Source organism: Aethalodelphis obliquidens, unplaced genomic scaffold (genome assembly GCF_003676395.1).
Source record: "Aethalodelphis obliquidens isolate GAN/ISIS:26980383/991018 unplaced genomic scaffold, ASM367639v1 scaffold10, whole genome shotgun sequence".
NCBI lineage: Eukaryota > Metazoa > Chordata > Mammalia > Artiodactyla > Delphinidae > Aethalodelphis > Aethalodelphis obliquidens.
Window position 1 is genome coordinate 40,937,753 of NW_020837954.1, and position 12,783 is coordinate 40,950,535.

The window sequence follows — 12,783 nt, forward strand, 5'->3', positions numbered from 1 at the left end:
TAAGAAAAGAAAAGAAGTTGGATCACATCAGTCCTGATCCTAGGTTTCGCATTTTGCTAAATGAAATCTAACCCCCCCCCCCCAAAAAAAACCCCACAAACGTAAAAATCTTATGTGATCTTGGCCCCTGGCTAGCTCTCTCACCTTATTTCCTTTTATCCCACCTCTTGGTTCCTGTGTCCCAGCTACTACAAGCCTCCTTGTTACTCCTGCAACACCCCAGGCATCTTCCCACATGTGGACTTTTGCACTTGCTGTAATTCTCTTTTCCTGTGTGCTGTTTCACTGGATAGCCACATGGTTCACTTTCTCATCTCCCTTAAACCTTTGCTCAAATGTCACCGTGTTAAAGAGGCTTTCCCAGACTACCCTCCATGAAATAGCTCTTACTTCTGTCTCTCACAATCTGTTCCCTTAACCTGATTCACTTTTCTTTAAAGCACATATTATCCGACATGTTAATATATATTTATTTGTTTGTCTTTCTCAGTAGCATGTAAGTTCCATGAGGGAAGGATTTTTTTGTTTTGTTTTCTTGTTGTTGTTCATAGCTGTATCCTTAGCTCCTAGAATGGTGCCTCGCATATTAGGTCCTCAAATATTGAATGAATGAATCTTAAATGCATCTTTTGAAAAGAGTACTTTTAATAAAAAAGATGTCCACTAGATGGCACTGCTTTCAAATTTTATGTAATTAATGTCTGGGAGGAAAACATCTTTTCTTTCGGTGGCTGTAACCAAAAAAGATCTTTGTGGTGAAGATTGTCATAAGAAATTCTACGATTAATGTGAGGCATATAGAATACTACATTTGTATTTGGTTTTTGGTTTATATATTTTTAGATACTTTTTCTAAAATGAAAAACATTTGGAGAAACTTATAGAAAATGACAGCATATTCGTGTATAAATGTCCATTTGATACAGGTATTCAGCATGATAACTGTGGATAAGGTTAATTCAGGTCCACACATTGACCACCCTCCTTCTGAGGTGTCTTTAATGGAATGAGAGAGAGAAATAGTTTCCAGAGCCTTTGACTATCAAGCTGCTTGCTGGTTGAAATCCAGCCTAGTGTTAGATTCAGAAAATTATTATTGTCTGTCAGCTGTTCAGTTGTTGTTGCCAATGACTTAGGTACTCTCAGTCTGGTTCCTAATCGACTGGGTATCCAAATTTTGAAAAACTTCCATGTTTCTGGCAGGTGTCACCTATCCTATTAAAAATCAGCAGGTTCCAAGTGTCAGAGCTTTTTATCTGACTTCTCTGACTAGCACTAAACTCAGCAAATAGTTGCCCTAATCAAGAAATTTACACATTTTCCCCAGACTCTCAAAATTTGCCCGTTCTGCTTTGCCAGTGTCATCTCATTTCTTCTTGCTTTCATCACTTACCTCATTTCCTCCTTTTTTTCTAGTCCCTGTGCCTCCCTCTCTCAAGTACTTTTCCTGAATGGTCATTTGATCCATTCTGTACTCAACTTTTTACACAACTTTCGGTACTATTCCTTACTCCTAAAGTAATTTTTCCTCTTCTTTTTCAAACCAATGATGCCTTATCTTTTCACATTGTTCAAAATATACTTTTTTGTTTGTTTGTTTGTTTGCGGTACGCGGGCCTCTCACTGTTGTGGCCCCTCCCGTTGCGGGGCACAGGCTCTGGACGCGCAGACTCAGCGGCCATGGCTCACTGGCCCAGCTGCTCCACGGCATGTGGGATCTTCCCGGACCGGAGCACGAACCCGTGTCCCCTGCATCGGCAGGCGGACTCTCAAACACTGCGCCACCAGGGAAGCCCCCAAAATATACTTTTTAAGGAATGTTATTAACTAGTTTTATTTTTTTTCTTTCCTGTTTTAGAATTTCTCTTTCATTTCTGAGTATGGCATATGTGAGGAACTTATTTTATCTCTTTAACATTCTCAGCTTCTTCTTGGAGCTCATTAACTATTTAGAAATGAAAACACTATTCTTTTATACTTTTGTGTCGTTAAATGGAACATAAAATATAGGATGGTTTTAGTATATATAGTCCTTCCTCCCAGTCACCCTTGGATGGCTAAGTATGGGGCTGATAAGGTATCATTTTAAATAGGAGACAATTACACTCAAAGATTTACATTTTGTAATTTTAGCCTGAAATATTTGAAATTTCTAATAACGATTATAGTTGCATCTGTTTCAACTTGTCACTCTCTAATACTTGGCCTACCCCATGCATTAGATCTAGCTTTGAGGTTGGAATTCAGTGTTTAGAAAATAATTTTTTGTTTACTAAGGAAATATTGGACACATCCATTTGTTTAGAAAATAGTTTCCTGTTTACCAAAGCACTTATTTTGTATGTATTTAAGTTTTAATTGAGAAAACATATTTTTCTGGTCTGAGACATGGAGATTTACTGATATCTGATTATTAGAATGATAATATTCTATATTCAAATATATTTCATTTCTGAAAATGAAAGCATTTTTCTTATTTACTAAACATATGGTGCTAGTCAAATTTTCATTTATAAAAAAACATATTTTTATGTTGAACCTCAGAGATATTGCTTGCTCAGCATTAGATGAGATTAAGAGCCCTTGCTAGGCGTGTGCTCTGACTGGTAATCTCTTTCAGTGCTTACAAACAAGGGCTTACATTCCATAATTGTATATGAAGCCATCTTGCTTATACCTGCTCTTTTTTTTTTTAATACCTGTTCTATTGATAAGGCTTTTTTTCCAGTGTTACTTATGGCTTATGAGTTTCCTAAGTAAAATTTATGTGGCCTTAAATATTGACTATTTTTATTTATTTATTTATTTTAATTTTTTGGTACAATTTTTAAAGATTACTTTCCATTTAGTTATTACAAAATATTGGCTACATTCCCCATGTTGTACAATATACCCTCGAGCCTATCTTAAACCCAGTAGTTTGAACCTCCCACACTCCCAACCCTATATTGCCCCTCCCCTCCCCTCCCCACTGGTAACCACTAGTTTGTTCTCTGTATCTATGAGTCTGCCTGTTTTTTGTTATATTCACTAGTTTGTTGTATTTTTTTAGATTCCACATATAGGTGATATCATACAGTATTCATCTTTCTCTGTCTGACTCATTTCACTTAGCATAATGCCCTCCATTCATGTTGCTGAAAATGGCAAAAAAATATTGACTGTTTTTGCTTGTGCTGTTTTTTCCTCCACAGACTGGTTGAGATAGCAGAATCTCGTTTTCCCAGATATTTTAACACTGAAGAAAAATTACTTTTGACAAGCAGTAAAGTTCATCTTTATCGGGAACTCAGCTGTGATGAAGTTCTACAAAGGTATGCTGTCTTAGATTTTGGTATTTTAGTAATACTTTGAAGATTTATTTTTTGTTTTTCATGTTTTCAGCTTCTGAGTAAAAAAAAGTCCCTACAAATTAGGATTATGAGAAATAATTATTTCAGTGTTCTTCATTTACTACTATTGGTTGAAGTATTTCTTTAAAAATGAAAAATATTTTAAATGAATAAAATGTTTTAGATTTAACTAATTAAGTGGTATGTTATCTACTGTTCCATTAACAAATTACCCCAAAGTTTAGCAGCTTAAAGCAGTAAACATCTGTTATCTCACATAGTTTTTGAGGGTTAGGTATCTGGGAATGGCTTAGCTGAGTATTTCAGGCTCAGGGTTGCTCAAGAGCTTGCAGTTAAGCTGTTGGCCAGGGTTGTAGTCATCTCAAGGGTCACCTGAGGCTGGAGAATCTTAGAGAATTCCAGGATCATTCATGTAGTTGCTGGAAGGCCTCCCTTCCTTTCTGGAGAGGCCTCTAGTTCTCACTGTGTGGGTCTCTCCATAGGGCTGCTTACAACATGTTGTTGACTGAAAAAAAAAAAAAAAGCACACAACCTAAAAGTTGAGAATTATGTTTTATTCAGAAGACATACTGAGGACTTAAGCCTAGGAGGCAGCCTCTCAGATAGCTCTGAGGGACTGCTCCAAAGAGGTAAGGGAGAAGCCAGGATATAGGAGTTTTTGCAACAAAAACAAGGTAGTTGAAACATCAAAAAATTACTGTTAATTAAAGAAAAAACAAACATTTTGAGTTAATGAATTTAGCACTTTTGTATGTATGGGAAGATGCAAGAGTCTGGGCTATTGAAATCATTCCTTTGATATGCACCTTAACTGTCTAGGGCCAGTATCTTGCTTTTCTCTATTCTGAATTCCCTCAAGGTGCACAGTCAGGGCAGCTGCCGTGGCTGATGGCTTGATGGCCTCAACATCCTTTGTTTACTGATGTGGCAGGTGACATTTTTGGTCCACAATGGTGTCTTGCCTCTGCCAGAGCCAGTGCTCTGAGAGAGAGTGGGCAAGTAAGAAGGAGCCCAAGATGGATGCTGTAGTCCTTCACAACCTATTCTCAGAAATGGTGTACTGTCATTTTGTCATATGCTATTGGTCCACAGGACAACCCTGGTACAATGTGGGAGGGGACTCCACAAGGATGTGAATACCAGGAGGTGGGAGTAAATAGGGACCATTTTGGAGCTGGGCTACGGCAAGCAGTTTTGCTCTAAACTGGAGCTTTAGCAGTATCATAAGAAAACCAAGGGGGCTTCCCTGGTGGTGCAGTGGTTGAGAATCTGCCTGCCAATGCAGGGGACACGGGTTCGAGCCCTGGTTTGGGAAGATCCCACATACCGCAGAGCAACTGGGCCCGTGAGCCACAACTACTGAGCCTGCGTGTCTGGAGCCTGTGCTCCGCAACAAGAGAGGCCGCGACAGTGAGAGGCCCACACACCTCAATGAAGAGTGGCCCCCGCTTGCCACAACTAGAGAAAGCCCTCGCACAGAAACGAAGACCCAACACAGCCAAAATAAATAAATTAATTAATTTTAAAAAAAGTGGATAAGCAGTAAAATCTACATTTGAGCTGATACAAATTGTCAGAAGAGAAATAAATATCGACACGTTTCACATTTGAGGTAGATTAGATAAATGTTTGATTAAAAAGAAAAGGAAACCAAGGAGTGAAGCTAAATGAAAACATTTTGGCCTATTTCCCAAAGTGTGCAATATATATAGAAGAGCTGAAAATAATGTATGTTTATTGACTATCTGCAATAATTACTGCAACTTAGGGAAGAATAATTTGTTGTTTTAAAGGTAGTTAACCTTTCCATGCCCTATTTTTTAAAATTATACCTTAAATTTATCCACTATTTTATAAATTCTGCTTTTACAGGATTGAATCCTTGGAAGAAGAAATTATTTCAAAAGGAGTTAAACTTGTGATTATCGACTCTGTTGCTTCTGTGGTAAGAAAGGAGTTTGATACACAACTTCAGGGCAACATGAGAGAAAGGAACAAGTTCTTGGCGAGAGAAGCAGCCTCTTTGAAGTATTTGGCTGAGGAATTTTCAATCCCAGTAAGTTTTTCTTTTTCTCTTTTTTTCCTCTTTCTTTTTTTCCTTTCTTTTATATTTTCACTAACTTATAGCATCAAATAATAAAATTAAAAGGAAATTAAAACATGACTTTCTAATGGTAGCACAGTCTAATTGCTATAGCAAATACCACCATCTTCTAAAATTTGTTCATCTCTTGAGATTAGTTCGTCCTTTTCACAATTTGAGCCTAAGAAGATTTAAATATTGTTTTCCAAAGTTCCTATAGTCAGTACTTTTCTTCCCTCTCATTGTTTAGTCTTTGTGCATGTTTTTATATTACTTTTATCACACTGAGATAAGTAATAAGTATTAAAACTCCATGAAATTGCCTGTGTCTGTTTCTATACAGCTTTTTTTTTTTATGGCAGAAGTTTTATATGGCAGAAGTCAGTTTTATAAGTATTTAAGGTTTAGATATTGTTATTGTGTTCAGTGCTGTTTTGTACACCATAGGATTTGGTTTGCTTCAAAAGCCAGAGGTTGATTTTTTAGGGTGTTTGGAGTGATAGTCATGAAAGCGTAAGTAAGGAAAACTTGAAAAATTACTCTTGGTGTGACTTTCGGTAGTGGGAATTGTGATCAGGAAATCTGAAGATGAGGTGTATTTCAAGGGTTTGTGCTGGGTAAGCTATGAGTACTAAGTTATATTCCCGTTAGCAGTGTGTGGGAGAGTGCAGCTTGCTCTGAAGTCTCACCAACATTTAGCATTGTCAGGCTTTTCAATTTTAGCCATGCATCATCTCAACAGAAGATAGGAAAATTCCTTAAACTGAGATAAAATTTAGTGATGATTTTATAATTTTTAGATTTGTTTGGAAAATTAAAACCTTGGATCTTTGTAACATAGAGAATATGTACTGTTAGTGGAAACTACCACATAGCCTTTGAGGTTGATAAACCTAAGCAAGAATCGAGGGGGAAAACGTGGCATTCAAAAAGTTCTACATGTTTTAATGGCTTTTAAATTCATATTTTGGATTATATGGTATAATTCCTGGTGAATCGAGTGCTGTAAAGCTTATCTTGGATGATGCTTATCTTTTAAATTTTATTATAGTTGCTTAAAAGGACAAATTCAAATCCATATTTTCCCTGGTCAAGGAGAATAAGGAAATTTAAAAATATTTTATAGAGTTACTTGATTGAATGGAAAAGTTAAGTATATATGTTTATTTTATTCATATTGTTGTCTGACTTAATCTTGTGTAAAATATGAAAATTCACTTTTTAAAAGTTATATTTGTTTGTTTTTATTTATTTAAAATATTTATTTATTTGGTTGCGCCAGGTCTTAGTTGTGGCAGGCAGGCTCCTTAGTTGTGGCATGCGAAATCTTAGTTGCGGCACGCATGTGGGATCTAGCCCTGACCTGGGCCTCCTGCATTGGGAGCGCGGAGTCTTATCCACTGGGCCACGAGGGAAGTCCCTGTCTGCTTTTAAATTGTAATTGTAGGCTAATGTATTTCAGTTTTTTCTGAGGTGATTATTTATTTTCCTGAGTGAGAAAGGGGCTCTGCTTTTCTTTGTTTTTAATAGAGCCCTCTGAAAGAATAGGTACTTAGTATCCTCATATCCTTCTGTCTTTGCCTTTGTTTTTCTGTTCAGAGGTAAATGCAGAATATAACATGTACTTATGTAACACAGTATGGTATTGGTTTTTCTGACAGATCAGTATTGGTTTTAGAAGGCTTTTGAAAAATACTTCCTTTAGGAAATCTCAGAATTTTCCTAGCCTAATTACCTCACTTAAATGGAAAATCATAAACTTTTAAGCTTTTATGCTATACTTTGAAAAGGTGGCTTCATATGGAAGTAAATGCCTTAAAAGGTGTGTTGTTTTCTGGTTCATTATACCTTTCAAATTAGCAAACCTTATGCTTCCTGGTACTTAAACGTGCCAACAAACATTCCTGCCCCAAGAAGTGTTTGCTGTTCCTCAGCCTGGAATATCCATTATCCATATTGTCTCCTGTTATTAGTGAGGGCTTCCCTGACCATATAAGTATTAACCACACTCCCTGCCTCTCCATGTCTCTTATTATGCTTTATGTTCCTCCATCATAGTTTTCACCCTCTAGCATTATATATTTATGTTTATTGTTTGTGTGACCTCACCACCCCATAGTACGGTTAAAGGGATTCTGTCTACTTTGTTCATGGCTTTATTCTCAGTACCAGGAATAGTGCCTAACACATAGTAGGCACTCAGTAAATGTTTTTGAATATATGAGTTTAGATACTGCTTTTCTTCTTAGACTTGATTTAATCTTATGTATGTTTATACTGAACTTAAATTTTATCATTTGCTTTTATCTTTACTTTGATCCTATCTTTAATATTGTTTACTATTTATAATAGTAATAAAATATAACTTTAGATGGCAGAATCTTATCATATGGGAGCTGGACTCAGTTCACACTGGTGTCTTATAGGAAGAAAAAGAATTCTTAAGATTCTTAAACTTGGAAAAGGCTTTAGAGATCTAGATAGTATCACAGAACCAGGAATCAGAAGAGATTTATCTCAGTTTAGTAAAACTGTGGTAAGTGAATGTCTGATGGCCTCTGAAGATTGGGTAGAAAGCTAAGCATTCCAGCCTGTTCTTTGGCTGTGGATCTGAGATGGTGGACAGGGCCAGGATGCCTGGCATTTTGATACACTCTAGATATCTTCATTCAAATGAGAGTAAAGAGTAAAACCAACTTGGCTGTGGGTTGAGTACTTCATTGAATTTAAATATTTCTCTACAGTGAACTTTCAGTGCTTTTAAAATGTGGGGAAAAAGCTTAAAATATAATTTGTATTTAATTTCGATTGTCACATTGTGTATATATTTGTGTATGGTATGTACAGTTGTCCCTCAGTATCTGCAGAGGCTTGCTTCCAGGACCCCTGCAGATACCAAAATCTGCAGATGTTCAAGTCCCTTATATAAAATGGTTGTCCTCCTTATCCGTGGGTTTTGTGTCCAGGGTTTTGCATCAAAAATTCTCCAAGGAAACACAGCATTGTAAAGCAACTATACTCCAATAAAAATTAATAAAAAATAAAAAACTAAAATGTATCATAGATTAGAAAAAAAAATTCTCCAAGTGAGAATTTTTGATCCATGGTTGGTTGAATCCACAGATATGGAACCCATGGATATGGAAGATGATTATATGTGTGTTTGTATGCAAGCATGCCTGCATGTGTGGAGATTTCAACATCCTTTCTCAGTAATTGATAGAATTAATGGGCAGAAAGTCAGAAGACTTGGATAACATAAACAGTCAACTTGATCTAATCGGTGTTTACAAAACATCCATTCAAGTGCCTGCAGAATACATATTCCTTTCTGGTACACATGAGATATTCACCAATATAGACCATATTTGGGGACATACAATAAATCTCAACATATTTAAAAGATTGAAATCATACAAATTGTGTTTTTTGACCCCAAGAGAACTAAACTAGAAATTGATAACAGAAACATGTCTGGAAAATCCACAGACATTTGGAAATTAAACAAAAATACTTCTAAATAACCCATGAGTCAGAGAATAAATCACAAGAGAACTTAGAAAATATTTTGAAGTAAATAAAAATGAAAATACAACATGTCAAAATTTGTGGATTGCAGCTAAATCAGTGCTTAGAGGGAAGTTTATTTAATTAAATGCTTATACTGGAAAAGAAGAAAGTTTTCAAATCAGTGATCTAGCTTGTAAAAAATACAAGAACAAATTAAACCCAAAATAAGCAGAAGGAAGGAAAAAATAAAGATAAAAGCATGAATCCATGAAATTAAAAATAGGAAACAATAGAGAAAAGAATCAATGAAATAGAAAGCTAGTTCTTTGAAAAGATTAATAAAATTGATAAAACTGTCACCAGACTGACCAAGAGAAAAACAAATTAGCAGTATCAAGAATGAAAGAGGGGATATCACTGAAGGTCCTACAAATACTAAATGAATAATAAGGGAATGTTATGAGCAACTTCATTTCAGTAAGTTTGATAACTTAGATGAAGTGGACAGATTCTTTGAAATACACAAACTATCAAAGCTTACTGAGGAAGAAAGAGATAACCTGGATAGTCCTATATCTGTTAAAGGAGTTGAATTTGTAATTAAAAATCTCACAAAGAAAATGCTAGGTCCAAAGTCTTTACTGGTAAAATCTATCAAACATTTAAGGAAGAAATAGTATCAATTCTATACAAACCTTCCAGAAAATTTTTAAGAAAACTACAGAGTGCTGTTCTTCATGAACATAAATACACAAATCCTTAAAATATGTTAACAAATTAAATTCAGCAATAAATAAAAAGGATAACTACATCATGACCAAGTACAGCTTATTTCAGGAATGTTTCATTGATTTTGAATGCAACATTAAAATATAAAATTTACTACAGCAACACATTAAAAAAAAGGATCATCTCAGTAGATGTAGGAAGGAAAAACAGTTGACAAAATTCATTAGCTATTCGTGATGAAAACTCTGAGCAAACCAGTAGTAGAAGGGAACTTTCTCAACCTGATAAAGGGCATCTACTAAAAAACTACAGCTAACATCATACTTAATGGTGATATATTGAATTCTTTCTTCCTAAGATTGGGAATAAGGCAAAGATGACCCATTCTTGCCATTTCTAATCAACAGTGTATTGTAGACTCTAGCCAGTGTGATATGGCAAGAAAAAGAATTCAAGTATACCTGTATTTAAATTAGAAAAGAAGAAATAAGACTATCTTTATTCATAGACAATATGATATGTTTGGTAGAAAATCCCAAAGATTTTACCCAAAAAGCTACTAGATTTAACAAGTGATTTTAGCAAGATTACAGGATACGAGAATTGATATATAGAAATTAATTGTTTCTCTATATGCTAGTGGTGAACAATTAGAAACTGAAATTGAAAACCTGTACCATTAATAAGAATACCAAAACCATGAAATCTTGGTGATAAATGAAACAAAATATATGTCAGATTTTTATACTGAAAACTATAAAGCATTGATGAGAGAACTCAAAGTAGACCTAAATAAATGAAAACATACCATGCTCATGGACTGCAGACTCACCAATGTCAAGATGTTAATCCTCTCCAAATTGCTCTGTGTATTCAATACACAATCCCAATCGAAATCCCAGTAGGCTTTTGGGTAGAAATCAACAATCTGACTGTGAAATTTATGTAGAAAAGCAAAAGATAGAGAACAGTTAGAACAATTTATAAAAAGGAAAGTATAGTTAGAAGACTCACACTCCCTGATTTTAAGACCTACTAAAAAGCCACAGTAATTAAGACAGTGTTGTATTGGTGATAGGATTGACACCAGATCAATGGAACAGAATAGAGAGTGCAGAAATAAATCCATAGATTTACAGTTAATTTTGAACAAAGATGCTAAGGTAATTCAGTGGAAAAGAGATAGGTTGTCAACAGATTGTGCTAGAACCATTGGATATCCATATGTAAAAAACAAACAAATCTTGACTTGTACTATTATAGAAACCCAACTCAAAATGGTTGACACACTGTAACATAAAACCTAAAACTATAAAACTTCTGGAAAAAAAACATGGGAGAAAATATTTGTGGCCTTGGGCCAGGCAAAGATTTCTTAAATGACATTAAAAATATGCACCAGGGGGCTTTCCTGGTGGCGCAATGGTTGAGAGTCCGCCTGCCGATGCAGGGGACACGGGTTCGTGCCCCGGTCCGGGAAGATCCCACATGCCGCGGAGCAGCTGGGCCCGTGAGCCATGGCCGCTGAGCCTGCGCGTCCAGAGCCTGTGCTCTGCAATGGGAGAAGCCACAACAGTGAGAGGCCTGCGTACGGCAAAAAAAAAAAAAAAAAATGCACCAGGGACTTCCCTGGTGGCACAGTGGTTAAGAATCTGCCTGCCGATGCAGGGGACACAGGTTTGAGCCCTGGTCTGGGAAGATCCCACATGCCGCGGAGCAACTAAGCCCGTGCACCACAACTACTGAGCCTGCGCTCCAGAGCCTGTGAACCATAACTACTGAGCCCACGTGCCACAACTACTGAATCCCACGCGCCTAGAGCCTGTGCTCTGTAACAAGAGAAGCCACCACAATGAGAAGTCCGTGAGCCTCAATGAAGAGTAGCCCCTGCTCGCCACAACTAGAGAAAGCCCACACACAGCAATGAAGGCCCAATGCAGCCAAAAATAAATAAATTTATTTAAAAAAAAACATAAAAAATTAACATTTCTATTCTTTGAAGATACTTAAGAAGATGAAAAAACAAGCCACAGACTGGGAGATAATATTTGTGCAACTCATGTTGAAGGACTGGTAACTTAAAGGGCTATGAAAACTCAGTAACAATCTAATTTTTAAAATGGGCAAAAAAATGGGCAAAAGATTTGGATAAACACTTCAGCAAAGAAGATATACAGGTGGCAAATAATTGCTCAAAATTATTAGTCATTAGGGAAATGCAAAGTAAAATCACAATGAAATACTACTATACATCTATTAGAATGGTTCAAAAAACAAAAGCAAAAACCCTGACAATACCAAATGCTGACAAGGATACGTGGATACGGAGCAGCTCGAATTCTCCTACATGCTGACGGAAATGCTAAATGGTATTGCCACCTTGGAAAACATTTTGACAGTTTCTTGTAAAGTTAAACATCTACTTTAACTATATGACCAAGCAGTCTTTCTCCTAGGTATTTTTTTTACCCTAATAAATGATATATATCATACAAAAATCTGAAAATGTTTTTAGTAGTATAATTCATAATCACCAAACACCAGAAACAACCCAAACAGATCTGGGTTAGAATTCAGACTCCTCCATTTACTACCTGTATAACTATAACTTAATTACTTTTCTGTTTTTCAGTTTCCTAATGTGTAAAGTGAGAGTAATAATGCCTAACTTTATTTTTATTTATTTATTTTTAAAATAAATTTATTTATTTATTTAATTTTTGGCTGTGTTGGGTCTACGTTGCTGCACATGGGCTTTCTCTAGTTGCGACAAACGGGGGCTACTCTTTGTTGCAGTGCGTGGGCTTCTCACTGTGGTGGCTTCTCTTGTTGCAGAGCACGGGCTCTAAGCACGTGGGCTTCAGTAGTTGTGGCGCTTGAGCTCAGTAGTTGTGGCACACAGGCTTAGTTGCTCCGCAGCATGTGGGACCTTCCTGGACCAGGGATCAAACCCATGTCCCCTGCACTGGCAGGCGGATTCTTAACCACTGTGCTACTAGGGAAGTCCAGTAATGCCCAACTTTAAAACAGTGGGATAGTGCCCATTTTTCAGTAGATCCTTGGAAAAGAGGATAGTACTTAAAAAAAAAAGTATTTCCCTTATCGTAG

General features: G+C 36.3%; 1 protein-coding gene across 2 annotated transcripts in view; it reads left to right on the top strand.

The window, feature by feature from the left end:
* The window catches only part of RAD51B (RAD51 paralog B), a 689,357-nt gene that overhangs the window by 49,656 nt on the left and 626,918 nt on the right, over positions 1–12,783 (top strand). For both annotated transcript variants that reach the window (XM_027111592.1, XM_027111593.1), the window contains exons 6-7: positions 3,195–3,314; positions 5,226–5,409. In XM_027111592.1, coding sequence (XP_026967393.1) covers positions 3,195–3,314; positions 5,226–5,409 — 304 coding nt within the window. The remainder of the gene's footprint in view (positions 1–3,194; positions 3,315–5,225; positions 5,410–12,783) is intronic.